This window comes from Balaenoptera ricei, chromosome 12 (assembly GCF_028023285.1).
Source record: "Balaenoptera ricei isolate mBalRic1 chromosome 12, mBalRic1.hap2, whole genome shotgun sequence".
Classification (NCBI taxonomy): Eukaryota; Metazoa; Chordata; class Mammalia; order Artiodactyla; family Balaenopteridae; genus Balaenoptera; species Balaenoptera ricei.
The window spans coordinates 82,605,127-82,632,664 of record NC_082650.1 but is presented as its reverse complement, the minus strand read 5'-3'; the positions used below and the strand labels follow the sequence as shown (position 1 = coordinate 82,632,664).

Sequence of the window (27,538 nt, the reverse complement as noted above, 5' to 3'; positions counted from 1 at the left end):
TTCAGAAGAAATGTTGCCTTTTGACCTGAAGGTTCAGGGGCCCCACAGTCCTAGATGCATTGTTCTCTCACATTTGCACTTTGGTGAAGGGGTCTCCTGAATATCTTTTTAGTGTTATCTCAGTTGTGTAAATACAGGGAATGGTAATCATTTACTAACTATGAAGCCTGAACTAAAGATCTCTTGGTTTTATGTTTTTTGTTTTTTGTTTTTTGAACCTCTGAATCAGATGATTTTTATAGTTGTATATGTGGTTCAGTAATTTGGAAGTTGAGTCAAGAGGACCCATTTAGTGTCACCCTTTGAAGGAAACAGACATTAAAAAAAATACTATGTAATAAGTACTAATTGAAAATTGATTTCAGAACATTGGATTAAAGTGCAACATTAATTCGACTTACAACTATCTTAGAATTTTTGGCGAAAAAATACTGTATCCAGAGCAATAGGCCATGTTTATTCTTACATTTTCAAGATAAAGTGGTAATCATGTTTCATTTTTTATGTGGCGATATTTAAGAATCATGTCCAGTTGTCATGGGTTTCGTTAAATGTATCTGGCATTAAAAACTCTGCAGTTAAATAAGAGAGGTAGGAGAAAGGAATATATTTTGTCCTTATTGGTTTTCTCTGGAGTTCGCATTTGAGTAAGCCTGTAAGATCCCCCTACGTGACGTGGAATGCAGGAGTAATGGGGGAGCCCCGAGTTCAGATTCTGACTGTGCCATTAGGAAGCTGTGTGCCCGTAGGCAGTTTCTCTCTCCCCTTTGAGCTTCTCGTCTGGAGAACAAGAGTAATGATTTTTATGTTTCGTGCTTAGATACATTTATCTATATGATATGATTTATCTATCTGATACATTTAAAATGCTTGGTGCAGTGCCTGACCTCTCACAGCCTCTCAATAGACGGTATCTGTTGTTATTAGGTGTAAGAGACAGGGAGAAAAAATGTGGTGCTCCCTTCCTTTCCAAAATTGCTAGAGAGTTTGTCTGATGGGATAATATTTTTCTGAACAGCAATCAGAACAACAACAGAAAGGAACGAGATTCTATCGTATGTAAAATAAGAGAAAATTCTTTTCTGTTAAAACTTGCTAGGGTATTCGGAATTGGAATCAGTCCTTTTCATATATCAAAATAATGTTTTCTGGTTTATGTATCCACATAGAGCTAAACATAATAAATGATGTCGAATTACTTTTAATCCCTCTCTTAAATATTTTAAAGCAGTCTCCCTCTGATTGTTTCATGGTGGTGGACTTGTCTAACCGTGCAGTTTCCCTGGTCTTAGTGGAGATGTGCTGCTTCTTGCAGGTGTTGACTTTGGTGATGCCAGACGGCAGGAATGTTGCTGAGGATGTACCTGTCCTCACCGCACAGTCCAGCCCTACTTGATGTCCCCTTTCTGAAACCACATCACGAACGCAGCTCTAACGGTTGAGTTTAGAATGCAGGTTTTCCAGCGAAAGTGGTTCCATCATTTAGTAGTTTAGTCCTTTTGCCTGAGGCTTGGTTGCCCACTACACCACTGTCCTCCGCCAAGTGACGCATGGCGTTGTTTGTTTGGGTCTCACGTGCGTATTTCTAAAATCCTTTCCTCTTCTCTGCATCACGGTAATAATGTAATGTTTAAAAGCTTGATGTCTATAGAACATCCTGAACTATGTGATAAAGGTTCTGTTGGAACAGACCCACGAGTTGACTTCTGGTAGTGCCCTCATAATATAGCAGAATTTATTACCTTTAGTTTTAGCTCCAGGTTTTCTATGTGAAGGGTTTTATGTGTGGAGTTTAGTATGTTAACTTTGCCTTTTTACTTGACTCTTGAGGATTAGTGCCAGAAAGTAGTTCAGGGATGTGAGGTTGGTAATTAAAGTAAGCACTTTTTGTGCTAATATTTAAGCTACTGTTACTTACATGGCATGTAATAATCTTCGTGAATGATCCCTGTTAGAAGTCGAGAATAATAAAGTATAAACTATAATATTGGAAAGAATCCCCGAAGTTGCCTGGTTCAGTCTCTTTTTCAGTAATGGAATGACTTCTACAGCAATGTAACGATAGAATTGATTGACTTCTACTGTGTTGAAGTTGTTTGTGGGTTCTTTTTTTTCTCTCAGTGAACCAGAACTGTGACAAATAAGCAGAATCTTAAATGCTTAGATAACTCCCTAGTCAGCTTCCTAAATTTAATAATTGAGTGATATCCAGTCTTCATTAGAAACTTTTGGTGTGCTCAGTATATATTAATTATACCAAAATTCTTCTTACGGAGTTTATAAAGAAACAAAGACGTTCATTCTTTTATTATGTCTTACTTAAAAATTTTTAATATCGAGTGTACAGTTAAATCAATGAATAATTAGGCATAAAAGGCGAACAGTTCACCGAAAGTATTGCATGTCAGTAGCCCCACCAAGTAGTCCTGGGGTGGCCACTAGGAGAGGAGGGGAGGAGGGAATTCGGTGGAGCAGGAGGTGATTTCCAAGACCCTCTGAGCATCCCTAGGTCGTGCCTTCAGGGATGCAAAGGCCACTGAGACTTAGCATTTCCCATTCTGGCAAGCTGAGGGTCGTACATGTTCCCTTCTGTCTTTCCTTTTCTGTGTCTTTATTTAAATGGAGTAGTCTGAGTGGCATAATTTAAGAGGAAGACCCTCTGGTCCAAATTTTTATTGTCATTGGCGGATATTTCAACGGTGAGGGATTTTTTTTTTTTTTTAAACGTCTTTATTGGAGTATAAGTGCTTTACAGTGTTGTGTTAGTTTCTGCTGTATAACAAAGTGAATCAGCTATACGTATACATATATCCCCATATCTCCTCCCTCTTGCATCTCCCTCCCTCCCACCCTCCCTATCCCACCCCTCTAGGTGGACACAAAGCACCAAGCTGATCTCCCTGTGCTATGCAGCTGCTTCCCACTAGCTAGCTATTTTACATTTGGTAGTGTATATATGTCCATGCCACTCTCTCACTTCGTTCCAGCTTACCCTTCCCCCTCCCCGTGGCCTCGAGTCCATTCTCTACATCTGGGTCTTTATTCCTGTCCTGCCCCTAGGGTCTTAAGAACCATTTTTTTTTTTAGATTCCATACATATGTGTTAGCATACGGTATTTGTGTTTCTCTTTCTGACTTACTTCACTCTGTATGACCGACTCTAGGTCCATCCACCTCACTACGAATAACTCAATTTCGTTTCTTTTTATGGCTGATTAATATTCCATTGTATATATGTGCCACACCTTCTTTATCCATCCGTCTGTCCGTGGACAGCAGTGAGGGATTTATTCAGTTGGATTACCAGGTATCCCTGAGAAGGCTGGTGGCGAGTATGGGAGGAGGTAGAGAAAGAAGGGCAAGCAGCCGTCCGCGTGCCATGTAGGTTCATATGATTAGCTTTGCTAGGGGAGCCGTATCGTGGCGTTAGGCATTCTTACTCACAGGAGGCAGAGAGAGTAGCATCATGCGGCCGGGCAGTTTCAGAGGAAGCTGAGCGATGGGCGAGCGGTTCGATGTTGTGCTTTGCGTAAGGAAAGGCAGCTTGTAGATCAAGCTCCTGGGGACGGGGGTGGAAGAAGTGCAGGGGTATAGAAAGTAGGGGACCGAAGCCCACACGAGATACCCCCTGCTGCCTGCCTTCTCCACATCTTTCCTCAACTGAAAGGAGGGCTGCACTTCAACTGTCAGGGGCCTCCACCCACGTCTTACTCTGTATTTTTCTGCCGTTAAGTGGCATTAGAAATCAGTGAGGCCCGTGTCCTTGCGGTGTGAACTGGCTGCATCATGTGAGTGTGGAAGCACGGGCAGTCTGTTGAGGCAGGTAGAGCAACGGGCTCTTGTTTGACAGAATTGGTCGGGTGTTGCACTGTAGGTTTTATATATACATACAGTGTAGGCATATATACAACTTCAGTGAGGGATCAAGCAAGCAAGCAAATGAATCAGGCAGGGCCCTGCCCTCAGGGATCCGGTATAGAAGCCAAAACCAGATATACAAAACCGTCATCACAAGACTGGCATCCTGTGGTAAGCCCCATAACGAAAGTACAGAGGAGCAAGTAGTCCTAGTGGTGGTGGGGTAGTGAGAATGGGGAGGTGTCATTTGAGGGATTGTCTTTGAACTGACCTTAAAGGATAGGTAGATTTTTGATACCTAGAAATACAGAGGTGCAGCCCAATGCATGCATGATAGTTGAGTTTGGTAAATGGTTTAGTCTGCCTGCAGGTTAGACCATATTAAAGGGAGTTATGGAAAATTATATGAAGAGGTCAGTTGAATGCAGGTTTACTAAGGGCCTTGAATATCAGACTTGAACATGGATTTGGTAGTTGACGGAGACCCACTGATGAGTTTTGAGGAAGAGAGAGATTTAGTCAGGGCTCTAGTGTGGTTAGATTAATGCACTGAGCAATCTGGGTTTAGAGAGGAGAGAGACCGCGGCAGTAGACAAGTGAGAGGCTGCTGTGATTACAGAAGAGGTGACGATGCCTAAACTGGGATTGGGGCTGTGGAAATGGGAAGAAAGGAGAGACATTTCAGAGACTCAGATTGTGCTAATTTTGAGTGCCTACCATGAAGCTGGCGCTGTGCTATACTTTATTACATGTATAAAGACTTGGAAATGGGCTTAGGACAAGGAGGGGGAGAGAGGATGGTCCTAGTATTGACTAAGGCAGAATAAATGACTGAGAAACGGTGGTGCTGATAATGGAAGCAGAGTGGCTGGGGGAAGAGTGGGCTTGTCTGCTCAAGTGCGTGGTGGCAACGTGGAAATGGAGCTCAGGGGACTGAGGGCCGGGGCAGTAGATCAGGCTGGGAGAACAGGATGTGTCAGAGCGTTAGGAGGACAGACGTTAGAAAAACAAGATTTCTACCCTGATGCTGCTGTCAGTTGTTAGCTGCATATCCTAGTTTAAGACGTACAGATTTCTCCAGGATTCTTGTTTAGTCTGTCAGTCGTGAGGCACTGCCTGAATGACACGATCCCTTCCCATTCTAAAATTTTATCTTTTGTGTTTTTCCTGTAAAATTCTGAGCATCAGATGGGATTAGTGTCGTCTACTAACCTTTTTTGTGTCAAAATGTATTAAAATCAGCACTATCTAAAGTAGTTCTTTTTTTCCACTTGAATTGTCCTCGGTTTTTTGTACTCACCTGGTACTAACTAGAGGTACTCACCTCACTGGAAATTTATTGTTTAAAAATATCACTGTCACACATATGTAAACTAGATACATTTTAAATCAGCCTCTGGGGTTTACATGTACCAGGAAAAAAGATGGAATTAAATCTAACGTTAACAGATGAATTTTAACTTGGATCAGAGTGATTCAGATTAAGATGGCATTGTTTTATTTTACTTTCTTTCTTCAAATATCTAATGATTTACAAATTTTCCGTCTCAGGTTCATTAATGTATTTGAATGAAGCCACACTGCTCCACAATATCAAAGTTCGATACAGTAAGGACAGAATTTACGTAAGTATTTTACCTGTACGTTAAGTTTTTGTGCGAATAATTATTTTACGTGCTACTGTTTGATTCTGTTGAGCTTGAGATTTTCTAACAGGAAATCATACTTGATCTGAGCCTGCTGAACGGAGGGTGAGCTCCGTGAGGATAAGGATTCTTTTCTGATTTATTGCTCTAACACCAGGGCTTAGACCACACATGGTACATAGTAGGCACTTAATAAATATTTGCAGAATGAAATGATGAATGCAGAGCATCATCTAATATCATTCAGACTTACAACTATCCAATTTGGATATTTAAAAAAAAAACACTAATTATTTTGAGTTTGGATTTTTTAACTTCTGGCATCTATCTGTAGATCTGTTTAGTTGATGCAGTTTCCACATTGTTCTGCAAAACGTTTAAGGCAGACTATAAGGCATACGTATTGAAATTAAAAACTTGGAAGACAAAAAACTATGTGAATTAGAATAGAAGGCAGTACGTGAGGAAATATCAGGAACACTGAAATGCTGATCATAGAGCCTGAATAGTTGCAATATTTCATTCCAAACAGATAACTTACCCTAAAAACCCAGGATACTTAAAAATGAAAGACAATGCTTTTAATGGAAATAGGGTTTGTACCAAATCATTCAGATGGATACTTAACTAGTCTGTTTTAATTATAATGATTCATTGGGCACATATGAGTTCTATATATCCCTTTGTTGGCTGGAGGTAAATTACCGCACTGCAGGCCTCCTGTTATAAAGATGGGACTCTTCATTATTTTTGAACGAAGAAAACACATGGCTTCTTTGACACTTCCTAGATCAAATGACATTCTTAATCTTTTATATCGCTATCAATTTGGCTAATTGTACTTACTTAATTCTGACTAAATTACCTTTAGTCTTTGCCATCTGTCCAAGTAATGACAGCTGGGAAATAGAACTAATCTAGTCTTTTCCAGAAGAGTTTACTTGCTGTCTTTCGGTTATACATAGTTATTAAGTCTTTCCTTTCCTCCTTGATTTTTCTCAAAATCAACTAAATAGTGTATTTCGGTTAATATATATACACACACACACACACACACACACACACACACACACACATATATACGGCTATTCTTATTTAAAAATATATTTAGAAGCAAAATTCACTTGATCAGCATACTAATATTGAGTATCTAATGTGTGCTAAATGTTGTTTTAGGTACTAAAATAATAAAAATTTTAAAAATTTGTTTGTTAAAGCAGCTTAACTTGTAATAAGTCAGTAAAAGTTGATTTAGATGTAACCATCTTTCAAGTAGAACTGGCCGCTAATTTTTCTTTACATGTCTAACATCACTTGGTAGTGGAGCAATCTTATTTATTTGAGCAAATTTTAATTGTTTTAATATCTTTTTCTTGAAGTTTACAAATTTTAAGTTACCTTTACAGAATGATCTTATTCAAAGAAATTGAGATACTTTGTTTTTATTTGGGATGTTTATAGGAAAGCTTCACACCCATGGGATTTTCGTTGGTCTTTTAAGGCTTCCTGTGCTGCAGTGGTGCTACGTTTGCTCACTGTGACCCTTGATAGCTGAAGGTTTACGTGCAGAATTCATTGTACTTTTAAAAAAATTAGTTTTCTTTTTTTCACATTATGTTTAGTTGACCTGCAAGTCTTTGCTAAATCACATGCTTGATAGAAATAATTACCTATTTGTGAAATTTAAGTTTTTGTTTCTCATGTATAATGTCTGCATCACTCTGGAGAATTTTAAGGTTATTCCTAGTTGTTATTGCCTTCTTTTCCTAAGATGTGTATGCGGTTAGATAGTGTTAGATAGTGGCTGTTTAGGATCATCAGGTCCTGTTTGGAAAACCAGTATTTTCAAAGTTAATGAAAGCCGTGACTGGTGGGTTTTTGCCTAACCAGTTATGCCTTTTAGTTTTAAAACCAGTAAATATCAGCAATACACAAATAGAGTTATTATTATCATAATATATGTAAAAGAGGGGAGCAGTTCAGAATAGTTTAAATTGGATATTTTTATACGTCTCACCAACCAGAGTTGCCACCATCCTCCCTTAGATTTGAGTAGAACAATAGCTAACTCACATTTAACATTTCCCTTGGTTACTAAAGTCTCTATTACTTTCCTTTTGTTTCCCATAGAAACATTATTATCGGGAATTTCTTATTTTTTACCCAACTCCAGGAAACATCTTTGGGAACATTCATGGAATTTTAGATGAGTCGGCTGAGAGTTCAGGGTTTCTGTATCATTTCCCTTCCACAGCTAGAAGCAGAAAAGAGAAAAACATGGTCTTGTGTTCCCTAGTTTGGCCAGTAAACCACAACTAATTGCTAAACCACAACTCTCTTTCTCCCCACGAGGAATTTTATAAATCCTATTGGTGGCATTTTTCTGGTCTTTTGAAGCCACAGTTAAATTTCAGATTTAAAAGCAAGCTTCACTTGCTCATTAAACATTTAGCCCGTCAGTATTCTAGACAATGGTTAGCGCATATGCTGTTTTGCAAAACTCTGGGACCAAGTGGTCACCACCGAGCTAAATCAGTCCTTGGCTTTCAGTGATGGGCATAGGCCTAGAGGGTCCTGTGAGCTATGTTAAACTCTTCAGGGCCTAGAGGGTCCTGTGAGCTACGTTAAACTGTTTAGTAGCAGGGTGAAGAAAGTAGTCTAGGTGAGGAATACAAATAAGCAAAACTCAGGCTGTAGGCATAGAGTAGATGTCATAAGTGGAGTCAACAGAAGGTGTCTGAGATGGAGGTGTAGACTCAGCTCTGTGCATGCAGACCTGGTAGTGATGAACCTGGGAGGGGGGGTGGGAGGCGCATGTTTCCTTTGAGGCAAAGGGAGGTCAAGAGAGATGATTTTGATTTTGGATGTGCTGAGCTTTAGATGGCTGTGGGTTAAGAAGATGTAAATATTTATTAAGAGTTAGAGAAATATGGGTCCTGTAGAGATCAGGGAATATTTAGGTCTAGAAATGCAGATTTAGGAGTTCTACTTAGAGAGAGAACTGGGGGTGTCTACTTGCTGTGTGTTCTTTCTCCTGTGACCCTTGTTTGGTTTTAAATGAAAACAGTCATTGGAAAATTTTATGTTTATGTCTTTCCCACTTAGACATATGTGGCCAACATTCTGATTGCAGTGAACCCATACTTTGACATACCTAAAATATATTCTTCAGAAACAATAAAGTCGTACCAAGGAAAATCTCTTGGGACGATGCCACCTCATGTCTTTGCAATTGGTAAGTAATTTAATTGTATCTTAATATTTATTTTTCTTTAAATTGTACAAATTTACTCAGTTTTTCTTTTGGATTAATAAGAGATACCATGAATCGAATACGTATTTTGGAGGGCTTGTGTGCATTCTGAATGTATCACCATGTCAGGAGCATGTATTCACACAGGGTGGGGAAGATACTTTTGCGGCCAACTCACGGGGCGGTTGTACCTCATTACCTTTGTTAAAGGCCCGTGTCGTCTTAAGCGTGTCCACCCAGTTGAAAGTGGGTCATAATAAAAGCTGACCTATTGTTTTCTTCTGACTCCACCTGAAAAGTGTCCTCCTTCCACAACTAGGAAGGAGGCCCGGGCTGTCTGCTGTTACCCAGGTCATCACTAGTGAGCGCGTTACCTGGGCTAGAAAGGAGCTGTGAGAGCAGACGTCTTCCATGCTTTGCACCGCATCAGGGCTCTGTAAACTGTAAAGGATCGACAGTGATACATGCTTCCTATCTCTGGGGGATCCGTGTGGGAAGGCAGCAACATCTGTCTCTGCCTTTCTCAGGTGCTGTCTCATCTCAAAGCACTTTAGCCCTGAGGAGCAGAGAGGGAGTTATTTGACAGGCGTCCCCCGTAGCTGGTGGCTGCAGGTACAGAGATGTTAGCTAAGCCTTGGGATTCAGACATAGCTGGTTCTGGTTCTTAGTGCAACCAGAACCGTTTTGGTTCTGGTTTTTAGTGCAACCAGAACCGTTTTGGTTCTGGTTCTTAGTGCAATTAGTTTCTCTTTGGGCTTTCTCTTTGTACCTGTATTATGGCCTGACCGGGCTTCACCTCTAGATTTGGCTGACCGTGTACTGTGTACTACTAGGCAAGAGTGAATGTGTACACCAAGTCCAGTGCAGCTGCACATTGACTTCTGGTTCTCTGATGCTCTGATGGTCATGGGTGTGTGTTCTGTCAGCTGGCTAAATGGTGCAAAATCCTTAGAACCTCAATGTGAGCAAGTTACATGTTTAAAATGTAAATAAACCGGCTTTTGTTTTTAGTTGTTTACTGCTAAAAAAGTTTTTACAACGACTCCACAAAAGTGGGTGGAACAGATTGCTGATAAATTGGTCAAAGGGATGTGAATACTCTTGTGTGTAGTTTGCATTTGGCCCTTAGAGTAAAAGCCATTAATAGAGCTTTCTTCACTGGTATGGGTAGCACATGTCTGAGGCGAGAAATAGTTGCCTTATAGGGCTATGTTTGTCAGGACCTAATTTTTAATCAAAATTGTTTTAATTTGAGCCCACTTGAATGGAACTGAATTGTACTCATCTTGTCTGTGGAGTCTTAAAGACATTTTATAGTCTAAATTGTTGGAGTATAATGCAGATAGTTAAAAACTGTATATATAAATAATCACAAATCTAAAAAATTTAAAGCAGTTAATTTTGCCTATTTTTGAAATGCTGAAAAATTCTACACGATGTTTAAATTTAATAGTAGTATTACAGGAAAAAACCCACAGATTTATTGTGCAGTTATGCATTTTTTTTTTCTTCAGCAGAAATTTTGGCTGCCAGATTTCTTGATTGGTAGCTCGTTACTTCTTGCTTTTTTCTCCGGGGATGTCATTAGTTATGCATAGTGAGCATTTTTCGTCTCTCTGCAGGTCTGCTCTAGTATTAGGAAAAGCTGAGCCACAGCTCATAATGTGGAGACATTCTAGTACAAACATAAGAGTTGTTTATTTGATTTCATATTACTTAGCTGTCAGGATAACTAGAGAGAACATTTAACGTAAATACCTTTAGAGATGTTTTGAACACTTTTCAAAGATTTTATTTAAAAATTTTGGTAACTGTAAACACACATTATAATTTCTTTAGGAGCAAGTGCTTTTTGATAGTAAATGGACTTTCTATCATTTGGAAAATTTTGTATTTAATACACTGTTCATCGCTAATGTATTATTTTGACCCCAGCTGATAAGGCTTTTCGAGACATGAAGGTGCTCAAGATGAGTCAGTCTGTCATTGTATCTGGAGAATCAGGAGCTGGCAAAACGGAAAATACAAAATTTGTTCTAAGGTGAGGAGTATTTATCTGACCTAGAATATTTTGAGCAGGTTGATTTTTCTCAATTGTGGTAAAAAAATATATAACATAAAATTTACCGTCTTAACGACTTCTCGGTGTACAGTTCAGTAGTGCTAAGTATATTCACATTGTTGTTCAGCCAGTCTCCAGAACCTTTCATCTTGAGAAACTAAAACTCTGTACCCGTTAAACAACTCCCCGTTTCCCCTGACCCCAACCCCTGGCAACCACCATTCTACTTCCTGCCTCTATGATTTTGACTACTCTAGATACCTTATATAAGTGGATCATATACTTTTTATTTTTCTGTGGTTGGCTTATCCCCCATAGCATGATGTCCTCGAGGTTCATCCATGTTGTGGCCTGTGTCAGAATTTTCTTCCTTTTTATGGCTGAGTAATATTCCCTCGTGTGTATGTATCACATTTCGTTTACCCATTCATTCCTCAGTGGGCACTTGGGCACTTGGGTTGCTTCCATCTCTTGGCTCTTGTGAATAGTGTTGCCATGAACATGTTATGAGCAAAGAGTTACAAAGATCTCCTTGAGATTTGAACCCATTGACTTTAAATACCCTTGCGTGCTTTATGACAGTTTGAAATGGTGGGCTCTATCCCTTTTACAAAAACAGACATGTGGGAGCTAAGCTGCAGACTGTTGAAATCTAGCCCTGACATCTATTCTCATGAGGATCCTGGAGAAGACCAGTGCTGGTTAGGCAAAGGGAAATCTTGGAATGTTCCTTCAAAATCCAGCCTTTACCTTCTTTTTTCAATAGTTCTGCCATTAGAGTGGTTGAAACCATTTTTTACCTTAAGTTTATGATGATTGGCCTTCTTATTTCTACCTCCCCACAACCCTCCTCCCAGTGTCAAAGATGAATATTTCTGTGTGCAATGTGTGGCATATTTACAACTAAATAGTTGGTTAAAATCAGAATATTCCCAAAAAGTTTTTAAAAATAATGCTGATTTAGATGTTAAAGGCCATCCAAATAGAATTTTAAACGTTTAAAAAGCTATAACAGGGGCTTTCCTGGTGGCGCAGTGGTTGAGAATCTGCCTGCTAATGCAGGGGACACGGGTTCGAGCCCTGGTCTGGGAGGATCCCACGTGCCGCGGAGCAACTAGGCCCGTGAGCCACAACTACTGAGCCTGCGCGTCTGGAGCCTGTGCTCCGCAACAAGAGAGGCCACGATAGTGAGAGGCCCGCGCACCGTGATGAAGAGTGGCCCCCGCTTGCCGCAACTAGAGAAAGCCCTCGCACAGAAACGAAGACCCAACATAGCAATCAATCAATCAATAAAAATTTAAAAAAAAATATTTAAAAAGCTATAACAGAATAGTAGTTGCATTTAAATATAAAATTTTAAATAAGCCATTCCAGTGCATGATCCAGGTTTAAATTTTAGATGTATTAAATAATATTAAAATTAGAAAGATAATGCATGCAATATCATTCTCATCCAGCATTTTTTTAATCCTGTATTTTAAACAGATATCTGACTGAATCGTATGGAACCGGTCAAGACATTGATGATAGAATTGTCGAAGGTATTGTTAATTTTTAAAATTCTTATTTTCCATTGTTAGATATGTACTGAAATTAACTTAGAAGAATCCTCTCAGTGGTCTGGAGTGTTCTCCAAGAGATGCAAAAGACTCTCCCATCTCCTACAAATCTTTGCTCAGATGTTATCTTCTCATTTACTTACTGTCTGTTGTCTTCCCCCCCTGACCCCATGTATGCTGAGAGGGCAGGGATTTTATATATTCCAAGCTCCTGGAATAGTGCCTGATATATAGTATATGCTCCATAAATATCTGTCGGATGAATGAGAGGAATATAGGAAGCCCTCCTGCCTCCTGTTTATTTTGTTGACCTTGTTTTTGTAAAGGAGAAAGGGAGAGGGTTATTTGGAAATGAGGTGCTGGGGGAAATCATTTTAACGAAAGAGTACACTTGGAAGACAGGAGTCTGTAAATTGACTTTCTTGGGCTGTCAGGGCTTGCTCACTCCTTAGAGTCTTCTCGGATCCTGTTTGGTCTCCGCCGCCGTCACGCTGAGTCTGCAGCAACCTCCTGCAGCACAGGTTCCTGTCTGGTCTCCCCTCTTATGGTCTCGCTGCCCTTTAACCTATTCTCTGTGTGGAAGTTGGAATGACCTCTTTTGCTTGAGCCCTTTATTGGCTTCCTATTTCTCTCAAGCTAAAACCCCAAATTCATATCATCACCTCCAGTGCTCTGTGTGGCCTGCCCCACCTCCTCTGGTCTGATTGAGTCGTTGTTCCTCTGCAGCCTTATGCTTTCATCACATTGGTCTCCTTTTAGTTCTCTGAGGTGTTTCACGCCTCTTTGGACACTCTTCTCACCCCTTCAGTAAGTATTTAATAATGATGATGATACTGACATGTGTGGGATGTGTTAGGCATTGTCTGATTTGCTTAAAATCTGTTACCTAACTTAAATCTCCGTAGAATACGAGGTAAGTACTATTTTATCCCTGCTTCACAGATGAGAAGGTAAGGTAGAAAGAGTTTAAGTAACTTTCTGAAGAGTAAGTAAGCTCATCAGTTGTGGAAATGGGACATAAACCCAGGCATCTTAACTATATGCTCTACTAGGTGCATATTTTAATATTCTTGACATTTTAAAGAAAAATTCCAGTTGAACAAAAATTTATCAGGGGCCTTTTATGTTCATGCATTTTGCTATATCATGGCAGGCAAATGTTACATACATTTTTTTCACAATTATGTAAAATATGCATGTAGATGAATATAAATTTGACTCTAATAAACATTTTTAAAGTTTGCATCAGTAAGATTTTTCATATTTCTTGATATAAATAGTTTTCTAATTTTTATCTACAGTTCTCACTGTGGTACTGTGACACACCTAGGTATAGTCACAGTAAAGTGCCTTTAGTGAGGGAATTGCCCTTTAAAATTGAATAAATAAAAAACAAATAATGGGTTAATTTAATAAAATACTAATTAGTATTCGGAATTGTTTACTTGAGGTACAGATTTACTTTGAAACCAGATAAGCCTGGTTTCTTCCATGAGAACGTACTGTGCAATGTGTAACGTGCTGTAGTTGAGGACAGTTGGAAAGTGTTATTCCAAATGTCTCTACAGCTCCTTACTGGAGAATAGTTTATGTTAACTGGCAGGGCCATAGAAATCTTTAGGTGAGGAATACATGCTAATATTTCTTTTAGTTTTAATACTTTCTTATTTTAGCAAGTGAAACAACGTGGGAGTGATCTTTAAAAGGGTTTAGTGACTAGTTAAACTTTCTACTGTGGGTAGAATAAGAGAAATGGACTTTAAAAGATTTCATAAGAAATATTCTAGCAATAAACTATGAAGCAATTTATGAGGTTATTGAAGGAATATGTGAGTAAGATTGACACTAATCTGGTATGCTTATAGTTAAGACTGGTGAGTACCAGAATAGACTCTAGGAGCTCTTTTCCAGTCAGGTAGAGAGAGAGAGAGAGAGAGAGAATGTGTGAAATTATAAAATGAAGACAGTTAAAATTTTACATTTGTTCATTGGGATTTCAAGAACTATTGTTCTGAGAACCTTTCGTAGGTAATTCTGTAAATGCTTATTTGTTAGATTTTGTTGGATGTGCATGTAAAAATGTTAAATCTGGAGGTTTTATTAATGTATATTTTTAAAGGTAAGTCAACTAATAACTTCTTGCCTGTATTTCGTCACAGGAAGCTTGCTGTTTTCTTTACTATCGTCACTGCTCTTGTAGGGCTGATGTGAAAACCATAAAATTTTTAGGGAGTAATTTTTAAAGTTGAGTTATAAATTTTGCAACCTAGTGACTTTTGAAAATTTAGTCTTTCTCATAACACTTACTTTTTTTTTTTTTTTTTAATAAATTTTGAGTAACTTTTCCATCTCTTGCACTTTAATAGGGCCCGCACATAGTGGTAGTCAGTAAATATTTGTGGGATTTGACATTACAAGTGAGAATACTTGTAATGTATTGTACTTTGACATTACAAGTTTCTGAGAATACTTTTCTAGTTATTTATGTTTATTAATAAATGGAAACATACTATGCATGTTGCTTTGTAATTGTCCTTCATGCTAACTTTCTGATGGTGTATTTTCATTTCTTTTTCAATAGCTAACCCACTCTTAGAAGCCTTTGGAAATGCAAAGACTGTTCGCAACAATAATAGCAGTCGATTTGGGAAATTTGTAGAAATACATTTCAATGAAAAGGTAAGTGAGAGTGAGTTTCGGGGTAATATGTTTGGGGAGTGTTTTTGGAAAATACAGGGAGGGTCTTGATAGAGTTGATGCTGTACTTGAACTCATGGCAAATATATTTAAATTTTCCTCTTTTAAACAGTTGGGATAATATATATGTTCACTGTGATCTCTATAAATACTGTAAACTTACATTTAGTTATCTGTTTTTTCCCCTTTATTTCATAAATTACAACCTCTTTGATAGAAAAGATAATTTAACATTGGTAGGTTATACTTTAAGACTTTAAATGCAAAAACGTAATTTCTCTGTTTTGTTTTTTAGAGTTCAGTTGTTGGAGGATTTGTTTCACATTATCTTCTAGAGAAATCTAGGATCTGTGTTCAAGGCAAAGAGGAAAGGAATTATCATATCTTTTATAGGTTGTGTGCTGGTGCTTCTGAAGATACTAGGGAAAGACTTCATTTGAGCTCCCCAGATAATTTTCGGGTAGGTTGGATGAAAAGAAATTTCATACAATTTTTGCAAATTGAGTTGCCTTCTATTCTAAAACTTATTTCAGTGGATTTTGATGTCTAGTTGCATATAACTTACATTAAATTCAGTGTAATAGGATAGAATGACTTTTGTACTAAGTAGATCTGTATTGAGATTTACTGCTGAGTTTATAACACTGTATGAGGAGGTACATAATGGGATAGGTAAAAGGATAGATGCTAAACCCCTTAAACTCAATAAGAAGTTTATAATAGTTCCGTAATGCTAGCTTTAATGTTACCTTTGACTTATTTGTAAAAAAATAGTTTGACCACTGAATTAATAAAGGACCCCCTACTTGTCTTCCTTAATTCAGTTCAACAAATATTTATTCCTTACCCATTGGGTACCAGGCATTGTGCCAGAGTTAAAAAGATAAATGAGACACAGTTCCTGCTTCTGAGTAACTTAAATTGGTGGGAAACACACACACACACACGTACACACACACACGCACAGTCTGACTGATATGTCAAATGATAAGTGAGAGAGATGCATAGGGTGCTGGTGATTTTGGAAAAACTTTACTGGAACAGTTGATGCTGGATCAGAATCCTGAAGGCTTTTCAAGTGTTAACTATAACTAGAGGAAGAAACATGCAGAGGTGTTCCTGGTAGATGCAAAAAGATGAACAAAGAAAGGCAGGAAATAGCTTAAATGGTAGGACAGGAAGGGGTGGGAGGTGAGGCTAGAGAGTTTGGTCTTACTTCTGTGGTGAGTAAGGAGCTGATCGAAGGGCGTTAAGTAGAAAGTTGGATATCAGGTCTGTACTTACCTCTGGGTTTAATATGGAAGATAGCTTTAAGAGGGTAGGGGAGGGGATGGATAGAAATTGCAGCCGTGGGTAAATGGGTTGGGAACCTGTGGCTTTAGGTGACGTAGCAGTTACTCAGTGCCTGAATTTGTTTTAGCGATGGCAGGGTTACTGAGGAGGGGATGTGCGAAATAGGAGGAGGTAAAATTGGCAGGACTTGGAGACTGAAGTAGGTAAGGAGAAGGAGGAGTCTGGAATGAGTTTCCAAAATACGATTAGGGTCACTGGGTGGCTGTAAGTACCACATTGGGGCCAGATGGAAGAAGTATGGCGTGTAGGATGAGTCCAGTTTTGGAGCCTGTGGGTCATCTGAGTGGAGCTGTTTGGAGGACTCTTGGGTGAACTAAGGTCAGGTCAGTGCTGCAGGGACAGGTTTGGGAGACATCAGCGCCCTGGCGGTAGTTTAGTTACAACTGTGACAGTGAGTAGTTGAGGCTGTCCAGAGAGATTGCACAATGTAGAAAAGCATGTGCCAGGATCCAAACTGTGGAGTTGAAGAGGATGAGCAGATGAAGAGTTGCCCCAGAAAGAAAGCACAAGTGGGGTAGTGAGAGAAGTACAGGGAAATCAGGAGTGCCAAGGATCACCAGTCAATACTGAGTTTCAGGAAGTGGTGACTGGGGGGTGGCTAACGTAACGACAGATTCTCAGCTAGAAGGTAGTGTCCCTGTGTGGGACACGGGAGTCACGGGGTGCGGGGAGGGAATGCAGTTTGTGTGAAGCTCTCCAGGGGATTCTCATAGTCCTCTCTGGCCAGAAGTCCTCCATTTGAGAATCATGGCACACGTTAATGCTTAATTATTGTTCTGTGTGTGAGTGTGTGTGTGTGTTTGCAACCCGGCTTCTTCTTTTATTACGTCGATCAATTTCTTTTCATGTATATTTGGAAATTTAAAAACTCTGTTGTTTTAAAAGGCTTTATAACTGCATCTATTTATATAATTCTGAAATGTTTAACCTTCTCTAGAACTCACCAAATTAATTGGAATTTGAAGTTAGTTGCCCACATTATCTTCATGACAGTAGAAGAGGCATTTTTCTACAATGATTTTGAGAACAGGAATATAAATTAATATGAATCATATAAAATTTAATACTGATGATGTGGCTTTGTCAACACTGAGTTAATGATAAAGTGATGTGACTATTCTTGTCTTAATATAGCATTTCTTTCTACTTGGGGGCTTGGGAACATAGTTTCTGTGTCTCAGAATGTACAGTCTTTCCTGGCACAAGGACAGCCATCCTAAGGGGGCAGCCACTGAAATGGTTTATCAGGTCAGAGAGTTTCTTGTCTCTGTGGCATGAACTGGGAGAGTCCTTTTGCTGGTAAGAGGAAACTCGTGGAACAGCATTACCTTTCATCCAAAAACACCTGCCATCTTGGATATTCCTCTCAGGCAGGTGTGCACACACCTCTGTATTCCTTCCCCCAAATGATTCTGCCTTAGAGTGACTTAAAAGTGTGTTGGTCATTTCAACAGGTTTTTCTCGGATTTAGTTTAGGCCTCCAGTTATAACTCAGGGGTAAAGTTGTAAAGACAAAGGAGAAACTCTACAGCAGGGTGAATGCTTTCCCCCCTGTTTTTTTGGTCACTATTCTATCCAAATTAGTATGTAAAGAATTGTAGAGATACATCTGTTTGAAAACACCCATATTAACTCCACATGTACTTTAGAAAATAAAAGGTTTAAAACGCTTGCATTATTCAAAAATTTGTAATATTTTTGCACATGTTCCATGGAAGCATTTGTTATAGTCATGCAAGAATCCTTGAATATAAATAAAGCTCGGATAGAATGAGAATGGGTGACAAGAATAGTTATAGCTTTCTAGTTACAGAAAAGTTAGAAGAAACAAGTATTTTTCTTAGGCTTTAATATTAAGTCCATCTGTCCAAAAGCCAAGTATTTGATAAAACAGTTGGGGCGGGTGGATAAGACTCTTGCTAGCAAAGAAAACATTTGTTTTGGCTCTATATAGTTAAGCTACTATTATTCTACTAAATAAAAGAGCTCTGTTTTGAAACAGTCAATTGAAAATGCTCATCAGTATTATCCCCTCTCCCTTCTATTTTATTCTTTCCCCCAAGATTCTAGGCTACAAAGAAAAATTCATTGCATATTATTTTCTGGTTTTAATTGTATTTTAATATTTCACTGTAATGGGGGGAGATAAATGCATTGATCATCTAAAGTATTAATTTATCCCTAAATCTTTCAAAATTTACTGTAAATTTTTCCTTGGTATGTAATATGTTATCGATATATTTAACCATGGAATTGATGCCATGGGACAGTGGAATCCTAGTGACCTGATTTAAGAAAAGCTGAGACGTTTAAAAAATTTTCTCATCCTGTTCCCTGTGCATGTCCTTCCTGAACGACCCCTACCCCTTAAGTGTGGGTAAAAGATCCTCTTCAAGACCAGTATATTATTTTCTTCTCAGCTGCTTCCCTTATTCTGTGTTTTCAAAGCACTTAACCTTTAAAGGCTTCTGGGCAGGAAAGTAAATCATTGAGATAAAAGCTGAAATCGTTCTTTGAATACCTGTGAAGGTTTGTAAAGCAAGTGTTGTAATTTATGTACAATTAGTGTTAACTGTCAGTCAGTGTGAAAGGCATGTTTTGAAGGACTGATTGTAAAAATCAAAAATTAAGAAACTCAAGAATATTATTTGTTAATTATTCAGAATTTAAAATATTACTCAAAATATTAAACCACAGTGTGGGTCCTTATTTGAGACTTTTTACATATTTAGTTCATATCTTATGAACTGTATTTTCAATAAGATTTAACCCTGAGAAGATTTAAAATTGCTACCTTTGAGATGTAAATTTGGGGCCTCAGACGTAAAACCGGGGTCACTGACGTAAATCTGGGGCTTGGACGTGAATCCGGGGTGCAGACGCCTGTCAAGCCCAGGCAGAGTCCCTGGTGTGCTGGGCGGCGTGGGTGGTGTACGTGGCCCGGTTCTGACCCCGAGGACACCAGGCCGCCCTGTGTGCCTCAAGCCACCACCCTGCCCCTCCGGTGACTCCAGGTCCCCATCACCGTGCCCCAGCCAATCGGTTCCAGGGATTTGGATGTCTGTGTCTTTGGAGGACCATGACTTCGCCTGCCACATGCTTTCAGGATCTTGGTTCCCACGCCAGAGGTCGGGCCTGAGCTCCTGTGGTGGGAGCTCTGAGTCCAAACCGCTGTACTAACAAGAACCTCAGACGCCAGGGAATATCAATCGGAGTGTGGCCTCCTGGAGGTCCTCATCTCAACATCAAGACCCAGCTGTATCCAACAGCCTGCAAACTCCAGTGCTGGATGTCTCAGGCCAAACAAAAAGTGAAACGCCAAAAAAAGATGTCACAGATGAAAGAGCAAGGTAAAAACCTACAAGACCAAATAAATGAAGACGCAGTAGGCAACCTACCTGAAAAAGAATTCAGAGTAATGATAGTAAAGATGATCCAAAATCTCGGGAACAGAATGGAGAAAATACAGAAAACATTTAACAAGGATCTAGAAGAACTAAAGACCAAACAAACACATATGAACAACACAATTACTGAAATTAAGAATACTCCAGAAGGAATCAACAGAGTAACTGAGGCAGAAGAACGGATAAGTGAGCTGGAAGATAAAATGGTGGAAATAACGGCCAGGGAGCAGAATAAAGAAAAAAGAAAGAAAAGCATTGAGGACAGTCTCAGAGAACTCTGGGACAACATTAAACACACCAACATTCGAATTATAGGGATCGCAGAAGAAGAGAAAAAAAAAGGGTCTGAGAAAATATTTGAAGAGGTTATAGTCAAAAACTTCCCTAACATGGGAAAGGAAACAGTCAGTCAAGTCCAGGAGGCACAGAGAGTCCCATAGAGGATAAATCCAAGGAGAAACATGCCAGGACATATTAATCAAACTATGAAAAATTAAATATAAAGAAAAAATATTAAAAGCAGCCAGGGAAAAGCAACAAATAACATACAAGGGAATCCCCATAAGGTTAACACCTGATCTTTCAGTACAAACTCTGCAAGCCTGAAGGGAGTGGCAGGACATATTAGAAGTGAGGAAAGGGAAAAACCTACAACCAAGATTACTGTACCTGGCAAGGATCTCATTCAGATTCGATGAAGAAAATAAAAACTTTACAGATAAGCAAAAGTTAAGAGAATTCAGCACCACCAAACCAGCTTTACAAAAAATGCTAAAGGAACCTCTCTAGGCAGGAAACAAAAGAGAAGGAAAAGACCTATAAAAACAAACCCAAAATGATTAAGAAAATAGTAATAGGAACATACATATCGATAATTACCTTAAATATAAATGGATTAAATACTCCAGCCAAAAGACATAGACTGGCTGAATGGATACAAAAACAAGACACGTACATATGCTGTCTACAAGAGACCCACTTCAGACCTAGGGACACATACAGACTGAAAGTGAGGGGTTGGAAAAAGATATTCCATGCAAATGGAAATCACAAGAAAGCTGGAGTAGCAATTAGCCATATCAGATAAAATAGACTTTAAAATAAAGAATGTTACAAGAGACAAGGAAGGACACTGCGTAATGATCAAGGGATGTTCATTGCAGCAGTATTTATAATAGCCAGGGCATGGAAGCAACCTAAGTGTCCGTCGACAGATGAATGGGTAAAGAAGATGTGGCACATATATACAATGGAATATTACTCAGCCATAAAAAGAAACGAAACTGAGTTGTTTTGTAGTGAGGTGGATGGACCTAGAGTCTGTCATGCAGAGTGAAGTAAGTCAGAAAGAGAAAAACAAATATCGAATGCTAAGACATATATATGGAATCTTAAAAAAAAATGGTTCTGATGAACCTAAGGGCATGACAGGAATAAAGATGCAGACATAGAGAATGGACTTGAGGACATGGGGTGGGGGGAAGGGTAAACTGGGATGAAGTGAGAGAGTGGCATGGACATACATATGCTACCAAATGTAAGATAGATAGCTAGTGGGAAGCAGCTGCGTAGCACAGGGAGATCAGCTCGGTGCTTTGTGACCACTTAAGAGGGGTGGGATAGGAAGGGTGGGAGGGAGATGCAAGAGGGATGGGATATGGGGATATACGTATGCATATAGCTGATTCACTTTGTTATACAGCAGAAACTAACACAATGCTGTAAAGCAGTTATACTCCAATAAAGATGTTTAAAATGAATAAATAAACTGGAGATATATATTTTTAAAAAATTGCTACCTTTGAAAAATAGGAAAGCTTTATGGTATTGGTTTTTATGTTAATCATGTAATTTAATCTATTGTCAGGTTAGGATTTTCACCATCTCTGCTGTGATTAGTAAGAATGAAATGTTTATGATATATAGAAGTATTGATTTTAATTGAGAGATTAAATGATACTCAGGTTATGTTTAGAAATTCTTTAAGAGTTAGCACTATTTGATAAGTTGTGTTTTCCTTTGTATTGTTTTCCTGTGGATCATATTTGTTAATTATATTTTAAATTTCTTTGTCATAGTATTTAAACCGAGGCTGCACTAGATACTTTGCTAACAAGGAAACTGACAAACACATTTTACAGAACCGAAAAAGTCCTGAGGTAAAGTAGCCTTTTAAAAAAAATTATAATCTTTAATACAAAAAAATTGTGCTGAAAGATGTATTCTATTTTTTATTTTGGAAACCAAGTAAGATCTCTTACTTTTAGGCTTATGCTTATAAAACCTAAATACTCATCCACACCTCTCGCCGAGAAGTACTTTACACCTCTTTTGGTATCTGCAGAAGCCACAGGTTCTGGGTCTTCTTGGTGGGACCTCAGTGCACTGCTCTCCTCTTGTTATTTTCCCGGCATGAGGGCATCAGATTGCCTAAGAATCATCCTTTGCTGACATTTTTGAAACTTACTCTCGTATTACCCATTTGTGATTAAGTATAAAATATGTCCTTTATAATTTATTGTCTATGTCAAGGCCAAAGTAAGCTTTGATGTAGACAATAAGTAGAGTGAGCATTCTTGTGAACTAATGCTTATGTATTATTGCAATATTTCTCTTTAAAACATCATGTTTCTGTAATATATTATTGAAAAGTTTTATGTATAGGTCTTACTAAATCATTGTATTTCTAAGAGTAAGTAGATATAATTATACCATTAAGTATTATTTTAAAAACATTAAGTCCTTAATCTAAAAATCTACTGCAACTTTTATAAATTTTAATATGCAATGTTTAAGTAATAAGTGGGATTAAGTTGTGTCTACTCAGGGAGCTTAAATTATGAAATACTAAGTCAGGATTAATTATAGGGACTAGTTCATATTGTCTTTATTTTATTAAAAGATTTATATTTAAGTGAACAAGGTTTTATTATACTCGGTTTTTAATGCCCCTACATTTGTGAGTCAGATGTTTTTGACTACTTTCAAAATGGTGAGGTGAATTATATCTTTAATATATTCATAGAAAAGAACAGAAAGCAACTAAAAATTCCCATTAATTTGAATTCTAAGCAGATGAGTCTGCAGTTAATTTTTGTTTAAGTTGACATTTTATTTATCATTTTAGACACAGATGTCTGTAAACTTTATATTACATCCATGGTTGGAACTTTAAGAAGTGACATTAATATTTATTATGGAATCTTCCTTTGTTATGATAACCTATATTTTTATAAGGCATCATTGAAATATAGAAATTGTATTATTTCCACTAAGATAATGGGGACATTTCCTGGTGGGATAATGCAGCTATCCCAAAGGAAAAAATATATACATATATAAATTTGATCTTTTACCATGGAAAAAACTGAGTGGAGAGGAAAGAAAACTGGATTTTACTCTCCAAAGAGTAGCAGTCTTTGTGCTGTCTTAGGAAGAAAATGTACACTTTCTGATTCTAGAGTCAACATAGTTTTTTAGGAATCTTATTTATATTACTGGGTTTATATATAAAAATATATAAGTGAATAATGGATTTAATATGTTTAAATTGCTTTTTATTGTCTTCTTTATCAGGAGGATGAGGTGATCATTTTGACTATTTAGAATCCTTTGCCTAGTTCCATTGGCATGTCTTTAAGCTGTGTGTTATTTTTAGGGGAGTGCAGTATTTTTAGTCTGCTGTGATAGCAGTATATTCATTGACATTTGATTAGAAACAATTTTTAAATGAAGTAACCGTTCAATTGCAAGACTAAAAATTCTGCACGATATGTGCTTTGTTCTAAATTTGGCTGCGTGTGATTGTTTTCTTTAAGAATAAAATTAAGTTTCTTTGTCTAGACATTTTCCAGAAATTTTACACATGCATAATTAAACATTTTAAAGACTTGTGTGGAAAGGCAATTACAACTTTAGCTGGGAAGCGATTGGCAACCTGGAGGAAAAAAAACATCTCCTAGGGGCGTCTTTAATGACCAGTTAATTCTGATGCTGTTACCTAATGTTTAATTTTCCTTATTCATTCTCAAGTTCTGGAAAATTGCTAGTCCAGTCTTTCTGTGTCCAGTAATTTTTTTTTCCTCCTTCTAGTTTCTGCAGGGCTGACTTTTCTTCTTCCTTTTTCTGAGTTTGTTATAGGTTCTAGTAAATGAATACTTTAGATGCACGTTCTTTTAGGAGAGAAAGCAAATTTTCTCTTCATTTTTTCGGAAATGTTTTCAGTCATTGCATAAATTCTTAGCATAAGCATAGTGCTTACTAATACACTTTACCTCATATATACTAATACGGAAAGGTTTAGAAATTAATTCCCAGGCCATGAACATTGTTGTTAGCCTGTCCAGTCATTACTGCTGTTGAATATTGGTGCAGTTGATGGCAGTTAACCTGAAGGAGTGTAATGCTAAGTTTCAGATTTAAATTTTTATTACAGTTTTTTAAAACCTCAGTTCTTTTTGACCTGTGGTTTCATGTTGATTCATTTCAACCACTGATATTCCCTTCATTTTCTCTCAATTTATATTTTTATATAATATCCTAGTTTTAGAGTTAAAATTGTAATTAAATTGGAAAACATCTCATTCCATTTTTGACTGAAATTTTTATTGAGATAGTTGTAGATTTCACATGTCATTGAAAGAAATAATACATAAATCCTGGGCACACTTTGGCCAGTCATTCAGTTTTTGAATGTGTTGGAACACTAAAGTTTTATGATTGACATGTTTTATTTTTGCATGTTATATAGTGAATAGACGTTGTGTAGTTGTGTTAGTATACTTAAATAATGTAAACCACAATTAATTGATGTCTTCTTGTTTTGTAGTATCTTAAAGCAGGCTCCTTGAAAGATCCTTTGTTAGATGACCATGGAGATTTTATTAGAATGTGCACAGCCATGAAAAAGATTGGTTTGGATGATGAAGAAAAGCTTGATCTGTTCCGGGTAGTAGCTGGTGTCCTGCACCTTGGAAATATTGATTTTGAGGAAGCCGGCAGCACTTCAGGTTTTTTTCTGTTTTCCTGTGGTCTTTTTGTTTTGCTTTATTTTAAAAAGGAGTAAAATTAGAAGTTCTGTCATTTAATTGTCCTATGAAAATTTACTCTGTGTGCAGGTTTGTTAACACCCTACATTTCTAGAATATATTGTATTATGTGATAAATCTTGCAACTGCAGGATGCTGCATTATTAGTTATTATGAGCTCTTGTTGAATAAATCAGTGATACGGATGAGGAATAAACTCGTTCTGTGAAGGATAAATAATCCTGACTACCAGGGTCATATTTGGTTAAACTTTTCAGGTGATATTAATCTTTTCCAATAAGTGAACATAATAATTCTCTCTACCATCTTTTAAGGTATTTTGACATTTTTCTGGTTCATTGATCTAAACTTGGTTAATTAGGGTAATTGAATACATGAAAGCCCATATACATTGTTACTGGGAAATGAAAGCAGGTTAAGCTTGATGCAGATTGAACAGATCATTTAAATGCCTGCACTGCAGTAACTTTTCAACTGTATTGTTTCAGTCTCTATGTAAATAGTAAGGCTTTTTATATGATCTTAAGTTTGATCCATGAATGCGGGAGTTGGCAGGCCATGACTCATGGTCAAATCTGACTAGCTGCCTGTTTTTGTAAATAAAGTATTGTTAGAACACAGCCACACACATTTATTTATGTCTTGCCTATGCCAGCTTTCGTAGTGGCAGAGTTGGGGTTGTGACAGAGACTGGATGGCCGGCAAAGCCTAAAACCTCACTCTTTAGAGAAGAAGATTGTTGACTCCTGCATAAATACATTGTTTAAAAGAGTTTTAAAAAAATCGAAAGCACCATTTATAATATAGTAGTCAATAACATGGGCTTTAGTGGCAGATCCCAGAAGCTCTCTAAGCCTTGGATTTTTCATTCGTAAAATAATGAAGAAATAATCCATGAGAAGTGTTTTTTCCTAGCAGTAGTCTGCATATAAGGAAAAGGGCACAAGAGGAAGGAAAAAGAACATTAAAAAAAATGTGTCTGCTATGTGTAAGACCCTTCATATACTGTGTTTCGTCATAAACATCATAATCATAATCTGAACTTAATAAAGATAATGAGGTAGAGGATATTATCTCCATTTTACAGAAGTAGGACCTGTGCAGAAGTTTAAGTAATATGGTCATTAGTGAAGTTGTAGGTGTGAGAGCCGGTTCTACCCACGTCTGACTAACTCCAGTACGTGTGATAACTGCCCCTCATTGCCCCCTGTCACTGAACCTTCTGAGCAGATGGCAGTTGACAGTCTGGCTTTCAGACTGAGTGTCCGCGGTGCTGTGACATCAACATCAGGTGTGACAGAGTGTGGTGCGTAAGAGCACGTGGTCTTGGGCACCGTGTGTTACCTGCCTGTGTGACCTTGGGCCAGGAACTTAACCTCTCTGTGTCTCGGTTTCCTCACCTGTAAACTAGGAATAATAAATAACAGGCCTTACCTCATGTTATAAAGAGGAATAAATGAGTTAAATATTTGTAGAATGATGTGAATACTTACATCTGGCATGTAGTAATCACTCTGTTTTTTAATGAAGAAGTAAAATAAAAATGCAAATTACTCCCAGATTAAAGTAAAAGAAACAAAAAGAAAAACCAAGCAAAATCAGGTATGTTCTTAGTATGCATTAAAATTGTTATTAGTTTTTTTTGAGGGATTTGAAAATGTAATGAATGTTAGAATACATTTTCATTTGCTCTGTAGCATTGTTGTACCAAGGGAGCATGTAGGAGGAGTTCTAAGTAATATCCAAAAAAGTTTAGAAAAATTAACGCACAGTTTGGACATGCTGTTAGAAGTGATAGGTGGCATTTTCACACACCTCATGTTCTTACTGTGTGGTAAACGTGCAGATGTACACAGAGCATCATAAATGTGGCATGATCTAGTTAGTTGAAAAGCACTTAAATGGTCCAAAGGCACATAGCAGATATTCACATTATCTTTTATTTTTCTTCTCAAACTTTCTTCTGTTGAAGGGAAAATGAGCAGAAAGCAGAGCACATTAGAATGAGGCAATGAATCCAGAGAATTAATCAACTAGGCTGTTTTTATTTTAATAGCTAAGATTTTATTATATTAATCTTCATCCTTCCTATGACCTTTCCTATAGATTCAGATGGTTTCTTTCTAATCAGAATTGATTTTTCCTGCCCTAGAGAGCTCAATTTTGGCATGACCTTGCAATTTGAAAAAGCTCTGGATATTCGTAATTATTTTATCAGAAATTTTATTCTTCAGTAAATGTTTAGACAGCTCCCACTGCTATTTAAAAGTTCTGGAAATGCAAAGAATACCTTTAGGGACTTCCTATGTTTTTAAAATTCCACATAACAAAAACATACATTATTACAACAACTAATGTAAAATGTGTTCAAAGAAGTTCTTTTTTGGAAAGGGAGTGACATGAAAAGCCTTGCGTTATTTCACAGTATTTTGCCCTTTTGAAACTTTTAAAATAAATTTTTTTCTATGCTAGCCTTACATAATTCCTGGAAGTGTGTAAGAAACTGCAGAATAGTAAAAAAAAAAAAGAAAAGAAGTATTTAAATGAATTAATCAATTATTGTTGGTCAACTTTTTGAGTTATGTAATTTTAGATAATGTGTATGTGTGTATAAACTAGAAATTAGTAGTAATCTTACTTTCAAAGAATTAAAGG

General features: G+C 37.6%; 1 protein-coding gene across 10 annotated transcripts in view; it reads left to right on the top strand.

The window, feature by feature from the left end:
* Nucleotides 1-27,538, top strand: part of MYO6 (myosin VI) — a 136,611-nt gene that overhangs the window by 58,208 nt on the left and 50,865 nt on the right. For all 10 annotated transcript variants that reach the window (XR_009506236.1, XM_059941770.1, XM_059941769.1 and 7 more), the window contains 8 exons: nt 5,410-5,483; nt 8,610-8,739; nt 10,693-10,798; nt 12,305-12,360; nt 14,960-15,057; nt 15,371-15,535; nt 21,914-21,994; nt 24,664-24,844. Coding sequence is in view for 9 of the 10 variants with exons in the window: in XM_059941770.1 (XP_059797753.1) it covers nt 5,410-5,483; nt 8,610-8,739; nt 10,693-10,798; nt 12,305-12,360; nt 14,960-15,057; nt 15,371-15,535; nt 21,914-21,994; nt 24,664-24,844 (891 nt within the window). In the remaining variant the exon portion in view is untranslated. The remainder of the gene's footprint in view (nt 1-5,409; nt 5,484-8,609; nt 8,740-10,692; nt 10,799-12,304; nt 12,361-14,959; nt 15,058-15,370; nt 15,536-21,913; nt 21,995-24,663; nt 24,845-27,538) is intronic.